The 20452-nt window shown below is 51.9% G+C and overlaps 1 protein-coding gene across 2 annotated transcripts in view; it reads left to right on the top strand.

Moving 5' to 3' along the window:
* SLC35F3 (solute carrier family 35 member F3) overlaps positions 1–20452 on the top strand; it is a 187847-nt gene that overhangs the window by 161335 nt on the left and 6060 nt on the right. For both annotated transcript variants that reach the window (XM_049830557.1, XM_049830558.1), the window contains 2 exons: positions 12828–13047; positions 19156–19281. In XM_049830557.1, coding sequence (XP_049686514.1) covers positions 12828–13047; positions 19156–19281 — 346 coding nt within the window. The remainder of the gene's footprint in view (positions 1–12827; positions 13048–19155; positions 19282–20452) is intronic.

Below are 20452 nucleotides of genomic sequence, written 5' to 3'. Positions count from 1 at the left end.
TTTCGGTAACTGAAGTGTTGTAACATTGCTTGAGGTGCCTCTCCAGACTGCTTGGGCCTGCAGGGAATTGCCTAATCTGCTTAGGTAACATTACAAACAATGTGGGTTTGTGGGGGTTTTTTCCCCAAAAATTTCAGTTAACTCCCAACATTAGCAAACACGTTCATGTGACAGCCTGGGCCGTGCAGGACACAAGTTCGGTGTGACTTCAGTGCCAGTGCATCTCCCTGGCCACCCCGGACGCAGCCCCTGCTCCTCAGCACAGCACCCAGCCACACCGGGTGAGGGAAGGGGCCCTGAAGCAGCTCCTCGGACAGCTGGGGTACCCTTCCCAAAAGCTGGGGTGCAGCCCCCCGCCCTGGGCGGACCCAGGGTGCCGGGGGGAGGCTGGGGCAGTGCTGTCCCCGTCCCGGAGCAGGGCCACACTGCCCTGCTCCCTGCCCAGGGGAAAGCTGTGCCCACAGAGGTGCGAGCCTTTCCCTGGGCCCCGTGGGGTTTTGTAATTTCAGCTGCACATGAGAAAAGTGGGGAGCAAGAGCCTCCGGGGGAGCGGTCTCTCTGGAGACCCAGCGGCCTCAGGCCACTTCTACCTGATGGGTGCAGCAGGAGATCCTCGGGAAGGCCTGACTTCATTAGCCCTCGGATACTCCGAGCAGTCGGTGCCCTGTTCTAGAAGACGGCAGTCGTTAGGTGGATGGTGTAAATGGGAGCAGTCACGCTGGGGTCAGGATTTAAGGGCACCTGCTCCCCAGCCAGTCTGCTGGGCTGAAAATACTCGCAAGCGGCAGGAACACCCCGGCCGTGTCAATGTGTGCCTCGAATTGGGCCTTCCCCGTCCTCGTCGCTCCTCGAAGAACCCAGGAGGAGGAAGAGGTGAGGCAGTGCAGTCTTTAACCAGCAATGGTCATCTTCAAAATGGATGGCCAGCCACAATCGCAACGCTCATTAGATTTAAAGAATCGATGTGATACTTGCTTTGGGTGAGAAGGCAGTTTTAAGGGCAAAGTTACAGAGCCCTGTTAGGAATTCCCTGTTTCATTGCTGGGCTTTTTTGAACTCTCAAGTAAATACTGTCTGGCAACTTGCTGCAGCTCATTTTGTCAGTTTGCTCCGTAACTCCATAAGGATCGTCATTAGCCTCAATTCAGCTCACTAACTGCTCTTCACACTCTGCCTTGGCCTGCCTGTGCGTGGCTTTACATGGTGCTGTCAGTGCTGACGGTCCTTTCTCTTCACTCCGTTTGGACATGACATCAGTTCCCAACATAACCTCCCTCCTTCCCACCCTGCCGTGCAAATGGGCCGGTTCCCTCTAGCTCGTCCTCAGGCCCTGCCCCAAACACAGCAGGAACCCTCCCTCTGTGTGCACCGCGGGCACACCGGTAATCCCCAGGCACCTGTGAACCTTTCACTCCCCTCACTGCCCCTTCCACCTTCAGCCACTGCTGCTGCGGAGGGGAAATGTCCAGTCTGAGTACCTCCTGGCCACTGCTCTGGTGGCCTCTGACTAAGATTTAAGGCCGATCCTGCGTGCTACGCCAGACCAACTCAAGGGTTGCATCTCCTCATGGGCTCAATATCCAGCTGCTCCACAAAGCAGTGTTTGAACATAACTAAAAAGCTCATCTCTATGTCCAAGTGTGATGTCTGCCTGGTCTGTGGGTGTTTGGAACTTGCATATAGCAACAGTATCGCATTTTATTTGTATGATGCCGATTATCTAGAAGAGTATAAAGCAATTCAGGCTCTGGGTACCTCTAGGGTGTAAAGGCAGAAAATGCTGGATAGTACATCATGTGATAACTTCAGCTGTCTGATTGCTGAGTACGTGTTGTCACATTAAAAGCTTCTTCTTGCCAGGAATACTTGCTGCATTTTCCAAAATGGTATGTCCCCTCTGGACAGATGGAAGACCCACAAATGCCAGCCTGCCCCATGCAGCAAGCTGAAGGCATGACTTCAGCAGAATAGCCTGGTTGCTGTGATAACACACCCCGGAGTGAGCTCAGCTCACCCTGGTGCTCGTGGACAGATGTGATTCTGCGGGAAATCTGTTGCAATGTCTGCTCACACTGCTACAGCCGGTCCTGTTCCTCTGAAGTATCAGCAGTGCTGATATCAGCACTGCTGCTCAACTTTACCTTCTCCTAAACGCTTTCCTTCATGTCCCATCAGAGATGGCTGGTGGTCCTGCTCCCACAACAACAAACCACCTAGATGCAAAACTCTGCAGTATGTTCGGGTGCAAAACATAAATGAAATTTTCATCCTAATGCGATCCACTTCCTGCAGCCTTTGCTGCAGTCATGTATGTAAAAGCTGTAGAGTTTATCCTAGGACTACTGCTCTTCACTGGAAATGGAGGGAGGCAAACTGAACAGGATTAGTGCCCTGGGCACAGCAAATTGTGGGATGGAGGACCATCCCACAGGAAAAGCTGCAGACTTTTCCCTGTGCTTCTGGAGCCCAAGACTCCCACCCTGGTGTTTTGCTAAGGCAGTTTACAGTACGTGAATCTTCTCTGTGGTTTGGTCTTGTTCTTTTAAATTTTTATTTTTTAAATGTTTAAACAGTCTCTCATTAAGGCTTCTGAGCGTGTGCTAAGACTTGTCTTGGAAATGTGTATTCAGGTGGTTTGTAAGATTTGTATTATTTGCTTCTTTTGGAGCCATTCTGGTGTATTATGTAAATCCATAGCTAAGCATTTCCTGGGACCATTTATTGTGCAAATGCCTAGTTTGGCACATGTACAGTGCTGAGCAAAACCAATTGCTTCTGTCTTTCTAGTTCGGAGAAGAAAGATCAGCCTGGAGATTTTTCGTTTCATTTAAGAGAAGGCAATTTTCTCATTTCATTGCCTATTAGAATGCATTTTCTGCAAATGAGCTGGAAACCCCCGGAATAGATAAAAGTTTAAAGGCAGAACATCAGCCCCAATTCATGTATAGAAACAAGTAACGGTCAACCGCAGACCCAGACATTTAAAAGTGGTAGCTAGACGCTGGATTGACTTCTATGGTCATTTCTTGCATTTAATAACATGCTTACAGAAAAATACGCATGGGATGATGGGCATTAACAAGCCATTAGACTATTTTAGATAACATCCGTTTCTGAGAAACTGCTTAATCCCTTGAACAGTTATTTTTCAGTTCATGTAATCAGGTAGGTTTGGTGACAAGCCCCAGATCTACCTATTGCTTTAAGCTTCAGTTCAGGCCTTTTTCTCTGTGCTGACTCTGCACGAATTCACTCACAGAGTTGAGGAAAGCAGGCATGGGGTACCTGACACCAGGAACGTCTCCATCCTTTCTTACTTTCAAGGTTTGGTGTTCCCTGGCCACGTCCTTGCTTCTCTCCCCCCTGCAAGCTTGGGAAGGCGCTGTGGGTTGCAGTTTGCCTCTGTTCCCCCGCCGCAGGAAGGTCTCTGGGGGCACCGGCAATGGGAGGGGGGGATATGATTTTCAGGCTTGCCCTCACCCCAAGCCTCCAAACTCCCTCCCCAGGGTTGCTGCGAGCCACAGCTAGAAAGTCAGAAAAAGCAGAGCTCCTTGCAGGCACCATCAGCTGCAGCTCACAGGTCTCAGCAGGGGTGGGACGAGCTGTTGGGGTTCATGGGAGGACCTCTGAAGGAAGCCCCCAGTTACTTGGAGCTGGCAGTGGGCAGCGCTGCCCTATCTCCCACCTGTCTCCTCCACGGTCCGATGTCCCTGGGTCCTGTGTTACCTCAGACTGCAGAGCCCTGAGACACGTCACCATCACTTAAGTAAATGAAACTGGAAAGAAATGTTTTGAATTATACATTGTGGTGGAGCATCACATTATGCCACTGAACTGTGCTAGAGGAAGGGAACATAAAAGCCATTTCCACTTATGGGGGAAAGCCCCACCAGCAGTGTTGCCCCTTCGCAGGTGGTCCGATGCCAGCGACCATGGGGCCATATCCAGCCCTAAAGCTCCTGTACGAGCAGCACCCACACCCCACGGCAGGTCCTCTCTGCCACCTTTTCCATAGCTGGGCTTGGAGCTGGAGCACAGCCCTGCAACCCACCCTGCTTTTCAGCTGGGGACCCCCCTCCAGCGTGGGCCCCAGGCACATGGAAGGACAGCACAGGAGGGGGGATCCTCGCTGCGGCACGCTGGGAAGGAGTGAAATCCTTACTGTGGCGGCCGTGAGCGGATGCACTTGGCATGGACCTTGGCTCGTTGCTGGGCTGGGAGCAGCACGCTGGCACGGCATGGCACAGCACGGTCCGTGAGTGATCTGCTGCTTGAATTTCCTGCCACATAAGATTTGTAGACATGCTCTCAAATTGACCTGACCCTGAAGATGGGAGCAATCGATTAAAGAAACTTTTCCCTGTGAAATCAGCTGCAAAAGTGGTGCTTTTATGACAGGCTGTGCTTGCTACCTTGTCCTTTTTAAGGACAGAATGCTCCAAGCTTGAGATTTTCTGACAGTAGCCAAGCATTTCTTCAGCTCTTGTCAGGCACAGATCTGGTAAACAAAAAATGCCTGATCATGATGAATCACTCACTGAACAGCTTAATGGTGCCCCATCAGCAGCCATTACCAGGGACAGTATTAGTTAAACAGCCAGTTAAAACATGCCGCCTCTGAGTCCAGAAACCAGTGCCGTCACCGGGCTGATGTTACCTGCTGGGCTGCAGGGCTGCGGTCTCCCGTTAAGCAGGGTACAATGAGAAACCGAAGGGCTCCAGGCTCTGCAACCCTAGTTCAGTCCCCAGCGTGGGCAAACCGGACTGGATAAGCACAGAGCATCTCTGAGGAGCAACACGGCTGTTCCCCTGGCCCCATCCTCTGGCTAATGGCCACAGGCTGTGGCGTGCCTCAGCAGGCAGTGCAGGCAGCAGGGCGGGCAAGGGGCATCGGCACACCGAGGGCAGGTCTCAGACCTCTGCCCCGTGGAAGCCAAGGAGGAGCTGGTGCCCTCCCAGCACTGGGAAGCAGCTTTCCTGAGCTGCTCCAGGTGCATGGGAGGAAAGCTGGAGGCAGGGGTGTTACGGGTTTTGTTGTAGGGGCCTTGGACCAGTGGGGCAATAAAAGCCATGGCAGGAATCCTGGCCACCTCTCTGCAAAGTGCTGAGGCTAGCGGATTTATTCGCAGCATTTTATGATCTGGGACACGCCACAGGAGCCTCCGTGCAACTGTTCTGCTGGCATGTGAACCTGTGGTGACTCAGGAAAAGCGCTCAGGGACTGTCTTCATAAGTAACAGGAGTTGGCTATAAAATAAACATGCAGGAAAAGCAAATCCCCAGCTCTCTGAAGGTGCAGCCTACAGGCAGCCCTCATCCTGCCTCTTTCAAGCACGCAGGGACTTCACCTCTCTGTGCTCAAGCTTGCACGTCTGTAAAATGGGTTTCATGAGCTCACCTTTTGCTTGCACTGCTTTGAAATCCATCCCCCCAAGAGGCCGATTTTGTCATGACTGCCCTTCAGATCAGCACGGTCTTAAGGGGGAGGGAAGTGGACCTGGAGGCATGATCCTATTGACTGGGAAACACATTGTGTACATTCCTGGAGAGCATTTTTGAGGAATATTTTGGCTTAACTTGTGTCTTTCGTCTGTACAGCAGTCTTCTACCTACCTCCACTTGTGAGCATAATGCATGAGGGTTGCTGTGGCCATAACAGGATGAATTACAAAAAAATGTCCTAGGATTTTTTTTCACTGTGAGAAATTAAACTTAGTTTTGGTTTCCTTCCCTCCTATTAACAGCCAGGGCACCTTGTTTGCTTTTGCTTACTGCAGCTGGCTTGCGAGTCCCCCAGAAGACATGGTATGACATTTTAGTCCATGTCTCTTTTTTCATATGGTGAACGGAAAATGTACAACTGTTCACAGTGCATCTGCAGTTTATTTATCCATGCAGGCCTAATGGGTGCAGGGATTAGCAAAATATGTTCTGCCTGCCAATCTCTAATCAAGAGGCCAGATTCACTGCCACAGTGGTGGCTTTGCTGTGCTCCAGGGAGGCGATGCTCACTCTGCTGAAAATAAGGAGCTATTTAGCTAAATTCAATTTGCAGGTACAGACCTTGAAAGGTCAAAGTAAGAAGCACAGTCTACAAAGAAAAAATATCACCCGCTAGGAGCGACAGCAAATCCAAACCTGCTTTGGAGGAGAAGGCTCTAGTATGAACACTGAGACAATGAGAACATTTTAACAAATGTTAACAGTCTGGAAAGGAGAAATAACCGGCTTGTGCAAAGTATTCTCTTAGGAGGTGTATTCCTCCCAGATATTTTCTACTTTGCTGCATCTTTCCCAAAGATGTAATGGCAGCTTCAATGGCTTATTAACCTTCCTGGCGTAGGTTTGTTCTGCAGTGAGTATCAAGACACCAAACCCCCAGCCTGGGGGAACATGCTGTGTGTGCTTTTTCTGGTTCTTGCCTAACTTTCCTCTTCATATGCAGGATTTTTTTTCAAAATGGGGGCTAAAAGCATTTTTTCAGTCTTGGCAGAATTTTATACATTCATTTGTATGAGGCTCAAAGCAGTGGAGAAACATCCTGACTACCTAGCAATAGTTAAAAGACAAAACAGGCAGTGGAACGTGAATAGTATTAAACAAAATTGTGAGCTCAGTGGGGAAAAAACAGAGCCTTACTGTCATATTTTATTTGCAAGTTTTATTTGACTGCAACACCTGCTTTCAATATGATTAATTCTTACTTAGCATGCAATTTGGGCACTGATGGCTTTTGATTTACTTCACTGGGGATGCTCAGTTCCAGTGACGGAGGTATTTTGCTAGTATTGTTGTGCTGGAGACATGTCTAATGGGTCAGAGCTAATTTGCCATTTGCTGGGTTAATGAAGATGCACACTAAAAAGATTATGAGGAAAAACAAGAACTAGTACATGAAAGATTAAGAAACCAGCGAACAATTTAGAGTAAAAATACAAACAGTAGCATCTCTATGCCTTAGGCTTTTCTGTAATATCGTTCATCCCAGCCCAGTTCCTGTAGTGCCGTAGCACATTCCCAAGTGACATTACACGTTTCCATCAGGCCAAGTTGTCAGGGCACCCTGTGACAAGCGGCAGGGGACCAGAAGGCCCATTTGGGAGAGAGGACCGCTGTTACGTGCAGCCTGGCTGGTATTTGTCAGGACTTGCTAAGCTCTGCCTGGGGGCTGCTACTGCAGGGGGGCTCGTGCCCCAGCGGCAGCAAGGTGAGTTCAGTTGTGCTGTGTGGTGCCCACGGCTTTATTTTATACCTACAAGCAGGTTTCCGTTTGTCCCCACCGCTGTCCTCCCATGCAGAGGATGCCCCGAAAGCCAGGCAGCTGCTTCTGCTCCCAGATGGGCTTTATGGGCTTTACACCACCCATCCCAGTTGGCATCCTGAGGAAGAGGAGAGCAGTCAGGCCAACTGTGTGCCCTTCTTCCTCACCGGCACCATCCCCTTACCCTGACAGACGGCAGACATAGTTGCTGCAGCAGCTCCCTCGGCAACACCCTGCGGCAAGAACATCCACTGTGTAACATCTCTCTGGAAGCACTTCCCGAGGGCCATGTGTAAGCAGGCTGCAGTTCTCTCAGTTCACATGTAGACCTCCTCACTGGGGTGCAATCCTGCTTTTTATTTCAGTCATGAGCCTTCAGATTGTCTGTGAGCATGGATATGACACTTCTGAGTGGGAGCAAGCTTTTCTTTATTGCTGCTGCGGCGATTAAGCCAGTATGTTTCCCTTCCAGTACCCTTCCTTTGACATTTCCATTCCAGTCTTACACAGGCCTTTACTGTTGCCTTGGCTAATGGCTTGCATTTATTTTTTAAACCAACTGCTGTGATTACAATGGAGCTCTAGCTCATGATGGCAGAATTGAGTTAAATAATGCAGGAAGCTAGTTTATCTCAAAAATATGACATTATGCCCTGCAACGCCAAAGCTCCTTGCTGTCTGCTGCCGCCTTATCTGGAAACGGCCTGGCAGTTGTAGGAATTTACTCCTCATATGAAGGATTACAGAGAGTTGAGGAGAGATCATCTCATCAGGGTGGCTCCGCAGGATGTCTGCAGGGCAGCTCCCCTGCCCAGGAGGAGTCTTGCTCAGCGTGATCCGGGATGCACGGAGCTTTGCATCAGCATTTCCCTATGGCCTGTCTGGCAGTTGTCCACACCCAAAGTCCCACTGGTCCATGGGCAAAGCAGGATGAACCCAGCAAATGGAACTGTATCAGCAAGTGAGCGGTAAGGCAGCTTTCGGGTTGAGGTGGTAGGTGAGACCGGCAGACGCAGGATTTCTGGTAATGAGGGCAGGAGTAGGTTCAGTCAGTCTTTGATGACAATTTCTGTTTTAACACGGGGGGTGGGATTTCTCCTTCCAGATGTGTGCTGGAGGTGCCTGTGTCTGTGTTCCTTGCCCTGGGGTCCCTTTTAGGGCTGAAGGAGGGAAATAGAAGTAGTTTCTTCCTGGGCTCAGTGTTTCCTGAGGTGGGCAGCAAAGGCAGCTCCAGGACGTGCATCTCCAGCAAGTCTGAACAGACCCTGGGGTCCAGGCTTAAACATGAAAAGTTGCTTGTACATAACTGAAGGTCAGTGGGCAGAAGCTCCCCACTACCTCTCTCCCTGGGACTCAGTGCTCTGCCAGGTTATTGGAACCACAGGCACGCACATTCATCTCACAGGGAACTTACCAGAGCATCTTCAGGGCCTCCTCCACCTGCATGTCTTGGAGGTGCATGGAAAGTATACAGGCTATAAATAAATAAGGTTGCTTGCTGTTAACTGTGCCTTTATTTAAGATAGTACAGGGGCTCTCGCTCAATAGGTGTAGGGCCCAGAAGATCTTCAAAAGCTTTCCATGAGTCTAAGGGATGATGAGCAGCAGCGCACATTCTGTGTGAAGAGGGAGAGGGAGTCCCCGGAGGACCGTGACTGACGGGGGCTGGTTATGTGCATACCACAACAGCCCACTCAGCTCTGCTTGCCAGAAAACCCACGCCAGTGTCACGGTGCCTGGGCACAGGGCTCGCCATCAGCAGTTTAGGCATTTGTAGTGATGCTGTGCTGAGCAAATGCTGTATGCCCATACTAGCTACTTGCAAACACCGCGTACTACTAAAAACCACTGCTACCCTCGGGCACAGTCCCTCCTTGCAGCTGGGCTGCCCACGCTGGCCGTGTGCTAGCAGCACTGGGCTGCCCAGCACACAGGGCAAGGGCAAGCACCAGGAGCCCAAGGGAGCGCCTGTTTACAGGATCCCTGCTTGCTCGCTTTGCAAAGAATGCTTCTGGCACCTCTGCCCACATTAGCAAACAGCAGGGCTTTAGTCCCAGAGACAAACCAAACAAAGTCTGCACCCTCCAGGCATCTGGTAGCCCTCCCTCTTTACCCCAGGTGAGCTAGAGCTAGCCATGCAGCAGGACTGGCTCACGAAAGGTCTATAATATTTTATCCTGGAAATTATATAGTTTGGCTGCTGACCCCGGCAGTCAAAGCCAGAGGAGGGTGGTGGTCTCCCTGCCAGAGCAGGGCGCTTCCCCAGCAGCTCTTCCACCACCACTGCACATTTGTCCCAGGAGGAGCTACCCAACGCCATCTCCCCACCAGCCTGGAGGCAGCCAGCTTGCTCTGGTGTGAGTAGAGGACTCCCTCTGTGTCCTGCCGTGGGCAGGTAAACCTGCAAGGGTCTGTCCTGTAAAACCTCAAGGAACCGACCCCAGCTCCTGTGGCTTTGGGAGACTTGGGGTCAGGCCTCATACGAAGGTCCACAGTGCTGAATTGGGCTCCGAAGGATGCTGAATGCTTACAGACTGCCCACGGGGTGGGGTGGGTTTTGTCTTTCTTAAAAAGTAACATTTTCGTTAGCAAATGAGAGTGTTAAACTATTCATGGGCAGGCTCTCCTGGTGCAGTCAGGCATGGAGCCTGCCATGCCTGGAGGGCCACAGGACACAAGCTGTGGTTTTGCCAAGGAGTATCCATAAAACATCAGGATACTCATTGGGTACAATGTACCCTTGTGGGCAAAACTGAAATTACTGGACAGCATGAACAACTGTGTCCAAAATGTTCTGTCAAAATATTTAAAGTTGAAGGTTGGTTTTTCTGGAGTGATTTCGTCCCCTGACTGTTTTGGGATTACAGAATAGGTTATATCACAGTCCTGTCTTGCTTCCCATAACTATTTATCTACCACTACTCACTGACAACTCTCTTCATCAAACGCTTCCTGGTACAGCTTCTCTCTCTTAACCAGCATTAAGGCACCAAGGAAAAATCAGTTTCTCCAGTAAGCAGTAGCAAACCTGGGGAGGCAATTAATTGTGAGGGGGTTATTGTACAGTATGTGGTCATCCTGGCACACAAAACATACCACATTTCCCCTAATGCTCCTCAGACTTCACTGAAGATGCCAGGTCCAAGAAAGCCATCTAACCCATCTGCTACCCCCACAAGAGCCCACGGTTCAGCAGTGCACCCATTTTGGACAATGGTGCTCGCTGTGCACATGGGTGCGTCTAGTAGCACCCTCCACAGCGCCAGGTGTTCTTGGGGATGGGGAAGCCTCTGCCATAGGGAGGTCTCCTTTGGAAGATGGAGCCAGACTACAAGAAGCAATTCAAACTTGGTGAAATCATCCAAAACAGCTGAAAGGAAGCTTTATTGCATAAGCCAGTGAGAGGAGACTCCCAGAGGGGGAAATGCAGCTCAGGGTCCTGATCCACGCCAGGGCAAGCTGTTCTTTGGGGCATCGCGGCACTACACTGGGTGCTTCAGGGATGGGGGTGAGTGCCAGGCTGTGCTACCGTATGGATCCAGTGGTATCTGCTAAGGAAGAATCAGGCTTACGGTACAGTAAAAGCACATATTTCTGCTGTATATGAAATAGTGATACCCAAACCCAATTCTATATGTGGGAAACAGACTTTTGGCAGGAGGAGCTTTTTTCCCCCAGAATGAATCCCAACATAAATCCCATTTTGGTCCTTTCATTTGACAACGGTCTTCCTGTCCCTCTTATACTTAACATCATTTAATTTAAACTGTGCCTGCGTTTTTTGTCTTCAGAGCATTAGACTGGCTGCCTGTGACACCCTCACAGGGTGACACAGTCAAACCCTCCTGGTGTCTTGGGAAGCAGGTTTAAGCCTCTAGTGAAGTTTGAGACTGGGTTTTCAATGTCCCTCTGCATCCCTGTGCACTCCCTGCATCCCCTGTGGCGAGTGGCTGGTACAGGCTGCGCTTTGCAGGGCTGAAGGCCAGACTTGAAGTGGATATAGCATTTGTGGAAGGGGACAGTGGATCCAGACCACGTGCTGAGCACAGGCAGCATCTGTCGGTGCTGTGCGCGTCCCTGAACGGCCCTGCATGGCAGGTGGGAAGTCGGGCCACAGTTTGTGGTGCAGAGGGGCAGTGACCCAGAGAAGCAGTTAACAGGTTTGACAGGGAATAGGCTGCTGCCAGCAGGTCATTTCTATAGAGGACAAGGGGCTCTGATGCACTGGCTGTGACACTGAGTGACACAATGCAGAACCAGCAGCTCATATGAAAGTGTCTGTGTACGGCAGCCAAAGCCCAGGGTCATCACATCCAGAGATGGGCAAGTTCTGCACAAGTGATGGGCAAGTTCTGTGCAGCCATGGCTCGGTACGAGAGACTGGCAGGCAACAAAACCCAACAAACACAAAAAAAGGCATTTCCTCTACCCTGCAGCCTTGTACCTGCTGCAGCAGAGGGGGTGTGGGCAGATGTAGAGTTAGTGATGGGGGATATGTGAAGATGCTTAGAGTGTGGATAGGTTTCTTTAGGTAACCACCTGATACAGCCCCATCTTCTGAGAAAGTGGATCAAAATCACATTTTCATCAGGCTCCAAATAATAAGCCTTACATGGCCAGTCTCAGGAAACAAAGCCTGAAATTCAAGGCAGCAGTGAAAACCTATTTGGGCTTCGTTGCCGGAGCAGAATTTAACTTTGCTCAAATTTTGTCAAAACACTTCATTAAAGCACTTTGGGGCCTCAGGGGTTTTGCGGGTTTGAAAGCACCTCCACAGAGGTGACCCCAGCAGCCCCATCCCGCCCCCCCCGCTGCCTCCCCAGAGCCGTGCCAGCAAGGCCAGGCTGCACTGTCACCTCCTGTCCCCTTTTCCCACCAGTGCCCCCAGCTCCTGGGACGCTCACGCTGTCGCTCACCCCTCAGCTTCTCCACCTTATCTTTTCCCAGCCTCACTCCTTCCGTCAGGCTCGAGCAGGTGCCCTCAAGCTCCCTGATGCCTTCCCCGTGCCCCTTCGGCTCTCTCCTTGTCAGACAGGACGCAAATAAACCACTGGCCTTTTCTTTTCCCATGCCAGGGCCATACCCTCCCGCTTGGGAATTCACAGCCCTCGCTGTACGCCTGAGCTCCTGACTCCCCTGCCCTGTGCTGCTGCTCCAGCTGACCCGGCGCACCCGTGGGTGCCACCGTGCCGTGTCCCTTTACACGCCCTCACCCCAGCGGGCAGCTGCCAGCCACCTCCTCCCTGCTGCTGCCAGGGGGCTTGAGCCAGATCCCACTCCTCAGGTGGAAAAAACCCAAATCAGGCTCCTGTGAGGCTCCTTCCAAGCCCTGCATAGCGGATCACAGGGAGTTTTGCTGCTGGCCCTGGCCCCTCAGCATCCCAATGCCCACAGGTGCTGGCTGTTGCAGTAGATGCTGGAATTTGTTTTTCTTCCCCTGTTTAAGGTGGGGGCCCCTCTTTCTCCAAAGGAAAAGAGGAGGGGCAAGAAAGAAAAGAAACTCGTATATGTGCTGCAGACTGTGACTGGCTTGTGTAATAATGCTGCCTTTCTCTCCTTGTTTTAGGGAGTGCTGCCGGTTTTTTGGAGACAATGGCTTGACTTTGAAGGTGTTTTTTACCAAGGCAGCACCCTTTGGTGTTCTTTGGACACTCACAAACTACCTTTACTTACATGCAATAAAGAAAATAAACACTACGGATGTCTCCGTGTTGTTCTGCTGCAACAAAGCTTTTGTGTTCTTGCTTTCATGGATCGTTCTGAGGGACAGGTTCATGGGAGTGAGGGTAAGTGACTCCTTATCTCTGTCTCCCTTCTTCCCCTCACCCTTCTGCCTTTCTTTTTCCTCTTCCCTCCTGCTGGCTGAGTTGAGCAGCACCCCATGCAAACAGCCAAGTCAGCACAGAAATCCTCACAGAGGGGGGACTTGTCCTTCCCTGCAGCCTGCCCAGGCACCCTCGAGCTCCTGGGGCTCTCCCTATCCCCCAGCCCGGTGCCTTTGCACATTTTCCTTCAGAAAAGAGGTAACTTGCTCCAGAGCATGGCAGAGGGGTAGCTGCTATCTCCATGTCACCATGGACGTGCACCAGCCTTTGCTTGTCCCTTCCGAGTGAAAACTCCCAGACGTAACCGCTTCTAACTGCACATTCCTGCATGCCTTGGCTGCATGCAATGCGTTTCTGGTCCCAATCTGTGAATTTAATGGGGCCCTCACCTTTCTTATGCGCAACAGCAGGCTTGCAGGGTGGCATAGTTATCCTTTGCACCCGCGCTGCACTGGGGCCACAATCAGCAGCAGTTTTGGAGAGGAGAGCCGGGCTGCCCTCGCCAGTGTGCAGCCAAAACACGTGTGTGTGAGTCGCTGGTGGAGGACCGGCATAACGCTGGCACACAGAGACTTTTGGCTGGTCAGCAGGCACAGGCATGGGGCCTGGAAGCATGGCAGGCAGCGGGGTGGCAAGCCCAATCCTCTGGGGCTGCTCTCCTGGTGGCATCTCAAATGTTTGCTTACATCCTTAGTCCTACACCCCATGTGAACACGCTCCACAGCAGCAACGGAGCTGCATGTCGGGGGGGGGGGGGGGGGGGGGGTGGGTGGGAATCGGAAACCCTTGTAGCTCCCTGCTGACCTTGCTGCTGCTTTTGGCAACCATTGGCACACGGTGTCCTCTGGCAGCTGAACCAGGTGGATGGGTACCTGGCATCTGCCCCAGTGACCCACCACCCTGGGGCCAAGGGAGCTTTGCCAGGCCTGGGAGTAACTGCAAGGAAAAGGTACTAGTGGGGCCCTCCTGCCTCGCTGCACCAGCAGGCACATAGCAATAACAGTAATAATACCTAACTTCTGCCCACCATTTGAGGAGTTCTCTGCTCACCCACCCGGGCCATACTTTCAGTGCTCAGAAGAGGTTGTTAGCCCTTGCTAGGTGGAGCAGCCAAGAGTTAACTTTTCGGGAAGCGCTCCTCTCCGGTAGGAGAGCTTGGCCAGCCTTGCAGTGATGGCAGCCAAGAGCCTTCTCCAGGAATCATTGCAAAATGTACCTGCCAAAAGCCTGGCCTGCCCAGCTGGTGTCTGTTCTTGCCCACCCACCTGCCCAGGTAGCTGTACCCTGAAAACAAATTAACTGGGTTTTTTGAGTACAGAAGCAAGGGTATCCTGAAATGATCCTGGAAGCAGGGAAGTATCGCTGTTATCCTAGCTGGACATGCTGGCCATTTTGATAAAAGTAAAAACAAAAAAAAAGGCATATTTTTGTGGCTTTCATCTGTCTGGTGGCACTGCCAGCTGTAGCGCTGGTGGGACGCCAGGAGAGGAGGTGTGTAGAGGGCTGACCGCTGCTCTCCCGCACGTGCAGCTTGCTCCTGGGTCTGCACGTGCCCTCTCGCACGGCTGGGTACGGCTGTGCTCTGGGGGGAGAGAAGACGACCCGTGTGCAGGGATACCCACGTGGGCACGCACATGCCGGAGCGGAGACGCTTCTCGTGCTCTCCCAGGTGCGTGGTTGTGCGTAAAGAGCCGGGGTGGTCAGGGGCTCTCCAGCAGCTTCCCAGCCAGGCTAGGTCTTGTGACGTGCGCTGGGGGACAAATCCTGCTCTGGATACCCCCTTCCCAAAGGTGCAGAAGGAGTGGAGGAAGCAGGGAAGCAGACCCGAGTGGTGTTCTCAGCCATGTCCAGCCATCCTTCATTTCTTATCAGCACTGCCTTGGGAAAGCAGCAATGAAGCAAAGACCCAGAACAGGGACAAGGCGCTGGAGGCCGTGCGATGCTCCTGCCATGTGTTCCAGCACCTCACCGTGGCACCTGGTGCTGGTGAGGGGTGGCAGGGGAGCTTCCTGAGAAGCCACCTCCGTACCCAAGGAGGAACACGGCTGTCTCCTTCCCAGATGATGGGCCAGCAAGGGACCTGGGAGCAGGGGGAAGGGGCTCATAGGCAGATTGGGCTATGCGCTTTTGGGCAGATGTGGCATCCTGACCCGGGGCAGCACAGCAGTCCTGCTGCCCAGCTTCGTGTGGCACAGTGGGAGTGCTGGGGACACTCCTGTCTGCAGAGGGATGTAGTATGGAGTATCTTGGAGACATTTTCTTCCCTCTTTCCTCTCTTTTCTGTACAGGCTATGTGAAAAGCAACTGGCAGCGAGGGTGATGCTGCCTGGCGTGCTGGGGGATCAGCTCGGGATGAACCCCAAAACAAAGCCTTCTTCCTGGGACTGGCAACCAGGCGGAGGCATGGCTGCTGGGGCTTCCTTGGGAGCAAACTAGGGACTGTGAGCCAGCACACAGCCCAGCCCCAAAGCTCATGGTCCCTTGAGGCCACACTGTGCCAGAGCTGCTGACCCTTTTAAGCAGCACCCTTTGAGCGGGTATTTGGCAGATGAGGCTGCAGGGGGGACGGTGCATTGCCCTGCGGCGAGCACCATCCTGTGCTCCCACTCCATCACTGCGGCAGCGCAGCAAGATGGATAGTGCTGCAGCAAAGCTCTGACCGCACGTTTGGGTGTCCCTGTTCACACACGCTGGAGGAGAGGCCAAGTGAGAAAGGCAGCAGCTCAATGGGGTTTAAGCACATACAAGCATCCTACTTGGTGTCTGGAGGCGCAACTACTAGCTCTACAAGCACTTAAATCACAATTTGGATGGAATTTAAATGTAAGAGCAAGCTACAAAATCCCATCCTTGCCACTCAGGCACTTGTAAGTGCCTATGTCCCCTGTAATGAAGTTGCACTTCTCTTTTCCCTTCACTGTGCCCAGAGCAATGGTCCAGCTGGGCTGTGAGCTGGCATATTGCTTTCAGAGAAGACACACATGTAATGACGCTGTGAGGGCCCGAAGTGTTGCCTCTGCAAGCCCTGCCGTGCTGAGGCATTTGCAAGTAACCACAGGCCAGTAGCCATGGTGTGGTGTGGTGTGGTGTAAGCGGCCTGTCACCGCCACTAACGACGTGCTTGATAGACAGGCTGAAAGGCTTCCAGAGAAAGCATATGTGACACACCTGGCATGTTGATTGGCGAGGTCAAGACTTATCTGACACTTGTGACATGCTTGATAGAAGAGGCAAGGACTTCTGCTCCAGCAAAACTGTTTGCAGACTGCATTTATTTGCTTTGATCCCTGACGTTGGTGTTTCCTTCTATGCTACAAGTAAATAAACCAGCTCAGGGTTCAAGAGAACCATCGCTTGCAAGTACCTTCTGCGTACATAACGTATAGACAAGCACACCTGCCAGTGGGACTTGAAAATAAATAGACTATCAAATCCCAAATCATAGTCTTTTCCAACCAACCAGAGACCCAGCCTCCAGGGAGGTTCTCTGGAGTCAGCCAGCCCCTGACACTGAAAGCAAAACTGGATGCTTATTATTCTGCAGTTCATTAATGCGCCCTCCAAGTTGCCAGTGCAATGGAGCTGCTGCCACTAGCGGGAGCTCAGCCAGGGTCCCTTTGCCATGGAGGTACTCGCCGTTTGTCCCAGGCTGACCCGTGGCTGTGGTATCCCCTCGGCTCTGCAGTGAAGGCTGGACAAGCCCCACGCATCTCGGACAGGAGACGGCCACGCCTGGAGCAGATGCTACGGGAAATGCTGCATCTTCCACTCCTTGTCACCTGGTCTTTAGCACAGGTGATGTTGAAGGGCCAGAGTTGCTATCTTTCAGATAAGCCCGAGCCATGTATCTTGCAATTCTAGAAAGAGCTGTACTGTCAGAGCAAAGGTGCATCTGCCCTGGGAGCCTGGCTCTAGCAGCTGCCTCTACTGGACACCTAGAAAGATCTGTCTTAACAGGAAAAGCCTATAATGGTACTTCCTCATGAGACTTCCAGCCTCTAGCAATTTGAGGCTCAAGGACTTCCTGAGATGGAAGAGATGTTCCTATAGTTAATAGTCCTTGATGAATTTTTTCTTTCATCAGTTTATCCTCGTAAACTTTTAACATCCACAGTGTGAAACAGCAAAATTTTCTTGGCTGAATTATATGTTGGGTGAAGACAAATCTCTTTTTCATTGTTCCGCACCTACGCCATGCTAGTCTCATTCCGTGACTTTTTTCTTGTGCCTCTGAAGCCACACAGGGTGTCTGAATTTTTATTTGACAAGAACTAGCACTCTGACATGAGAGAACTGCTGAGGGCTGCTGAGCTCCTTCACTCCTGCCTATCTGAAACAGCCCCACATTGCCGTAGAGCCATACATTGGGGTTCTTTCTCTCGTTGTCTTAAAAATAAGCCTGTCCAGGACACCACCACCAAGCTTTGCTTTAGAAATGATGCCCCACAGCTGTGCATGGAGAGATCTGATGCTGACAGGGCTGCAAGCCAAGATGCTGTAGCTAAAACCTCCTCAAATTTGTAGCATGCACACCCAGCCTTTGCAGCTTGCACTGGGCTCCACTCTGAGCAAGTAATAAATCAGCATCTTCAGAACCTGCTGCCCCTCGGCTGGGTCGGCAAGGGGCTGAGCAGTTGGGGGAAACCCTGCCTCTCCATACCCTGCTGAAACTGTGCTCATATAGCATCTTGAACAGCAGTACAGCAATTTCTGCGCTCAAGCCCTGTTTTGTTGAGATGCTATTAGCAGCTGTATTTTCCAGGTAGTTTCAGCTTCTGCTGATTTGGGCTTTTTTCTACCCTTACACCACCCTGCCATTCTACAGCAACAACTTTGGAGAAATTGATCCCCCTCTGTTTGCAAAAATGGGGCATTTTTCTGTTAGGGGAAATTGGAAGTGTTGATATCAGCTTGCAGGAGGGATCTGCTGGGTGATTGTCTGTGGAAGTTTTATAGGTGCCCCCTGACACCAGTCCCTCCCAGCTCAACCCATGGAAGAGGCTGCTGGTGGTGCTGGGATGGGGACCTGCAGCTGGTAAAGGGGTCCCCCCCGCCTCAGCTTCCTCATCAGGCGGCAGCAGAGCTCGGCACACAGGCTTTCCCCCTGCATCTTCACAGCAGCCCCAGCATCTCTGGTGGTGAACGGGAAAGGTGAGAGGAGGCCATTGCTCTTGGATGTCTGGGCAGCCACAGCCTGTGGATGGGGCTTAAAACCCCGGTTTGGCCCCAGGAGAGGGGACAGTTGGCTGGCACTGACCCAGCTATGCGTCAAAATAAACTCATTTATCCCAATCATCTCAGAAGCATCACCATGACCGTGCAGCCAAAGGGGATGTGGTCTAAGCGGGGTGTCCCTTGCACCACTGCAGAGCCAGGAAGCATGGAGCATGCAGAAAGCCCTTTTCACCACAGAATTACTACCTGGGGAGGTTTGGGACATCTGGCAGGACACTCCCAGAGAAGCCAGGGGTCTCTTGCCGACCCTGCTGAATCAGGGGCAGGCTGTTCCCCACCTTCGTGAATGCTACCTCCCTTTGGCTAAACCCCCCCTCAGGCATTGCTGTGGGCCTGGCTGGCTGACTAAACCTCCCTCTACTCTCTGAAATGACATGTCTGAACTGGAAATTAGTTGTATGAGTTTTATTCTCCCATTTATTTCAAACCCCTTTTTCCTCCAAAACCTCCACAGGACTCAAAGCCTTTCCTGCAAGCACCAGGGAATTACTACTTGTGTAGTATTGTCACACACAGGCTGCAGGGACCCACTGATGGGGAGGCTCAGTGACAGAGATGAAATCCCCACTTCAGCTCAGTCCGAGACACTGGGCCCTGCGGTCTGGCCTGCCGCACACCCCCCTGAGGCAGCCGCTCCTTCCCAGCTCTGCCTGCAGCTTCTCTGCAGCCAGGGAAGCCAGCATCGGCTCTGCGGGTACCGACCTGGGCATGCTACTAGTTTTCTACATAAGCAGATGATGCAGAAGTACTGACCCTCACTTAAAGCTGCTCTCGTGTTTTTCCATGTTGGGGGTTGTCCAGTAACACTTGCTTTCTTTCTTTGTCTCCCATCAGATCGTGGCTGCTATATTTGCTATTGCAGGGATAGTTATGATGACGTACGCTGATGGGTTTCACAGCCACTCCGTTATTGGGATAGCCCTGGTGGTGGGCTCTGCCTCAATGTCTGCTCTCTACAAGGTAAGCACGCCTGGGTCTTCACCCCCAGAAAGATGTCAGTCACCCCCGTCACTCACTTTAACTGCTCCTGTCTTACTTGCAAACCTTCATGCGGTTCAGTGCCATGTGTCCTTCTTTCTTTGAGGGCCTCTGCCATACACGCTGACTCTGCAACACTGCATTCAGGTATTCACTTGCTTTGATGTCTGCCCTCACTTAGGATAAAAACTCCTATTTCCTGGGAAGAGTCTTCTCCAGTGCCCACAGGAGGACTTAGAGATGTCCCCCACCTTCTTGAAAAATGAGGCTGCTTTTCCATAGGTGCTGGATTTAATCACTCACTCTGGAAGTCCCTGCAGAGATTTAGCTTCTTTTTCAAGACCTCCTCTTGCCAGTCCTCCTTCAGTGGCATATGTAGCCTATGTTGGGCTTAAAGTATTGCTTGTCACAGAAGTAATCATGTGTTTAAAATCCAAAGCATATGCCTATGAATCAAGGTCTCATCCTGACCAGCTGGGTAAGCTGCACTATGTGTAAGATGACACGCAGCCTTTCCTGCTGGGCAGTGAGCCATTTCATTTAGCCTGAGACACATATGTGTGTTTGCCTCTGTGCTGCTCACAGCGCTCAGAGTCGCAGTCCACAGAGAGGAATAAGCGCACGTAGGGTGCGGTTCACCCGCCCTGGCTCAGATGTGTAGACTAGGATGAGATGTAGACGTCTCTATCTGGTCTAATGAATTGCACTGTGCCAGTCCTCCGACAGAAATTGGCCAGGCAAGCCCTGCAGCCTTAACACAAGCAATCCAGGGAGACTTGCCAAACTGAGAAGCATCTGTCTGTGTCCCTCAGCGCTGTGCTGCAATGCTTTCTGCTCACTTTTTCAGATCAGCCTATGTCTTACATAAGGGAGGTCATGAAGTTTCATACAGCTCTTTCCTCTAAAAGAGCATTTCCTTGCAAGACCAGAGACGTGGCCCTCCAAGACCTGAGGAAGCGCCATGGCTCTGGAATCATCGGCAGGCAGGCAGGGTTATTCAAGGCTAGAGCCTAGCGCTGCCCCATCTCCCATGGCATCGCTGCTCCTTGCGGGGCTGGGGGTCTCGGGGCTGCTCCACCAGAACCCGTGCACGGGGAGGTGATGGTGGCAGTGCCGGCGGGCTGTTACTCTGCAGCACGCCCCGCATGCCAGG

The sequence above is a fragment of the Accipiter gentilis genome, chromosome 28, assembly GCF_929443795.1.
Source record: "Accipiter gentilis chromosome 28, bAccGen1.1, whole genome shotgun sequence".
NCBI classification, from domain to species: domain Eukaryota; kingdom Metazoa; phylum Chordata; class Aves; order Accipitriformes; family Accipitridae; genus Astur; species Astur gentilis.
This window is presented reverse-complemented; position numbering and strand designations above follow the sequence as displayed.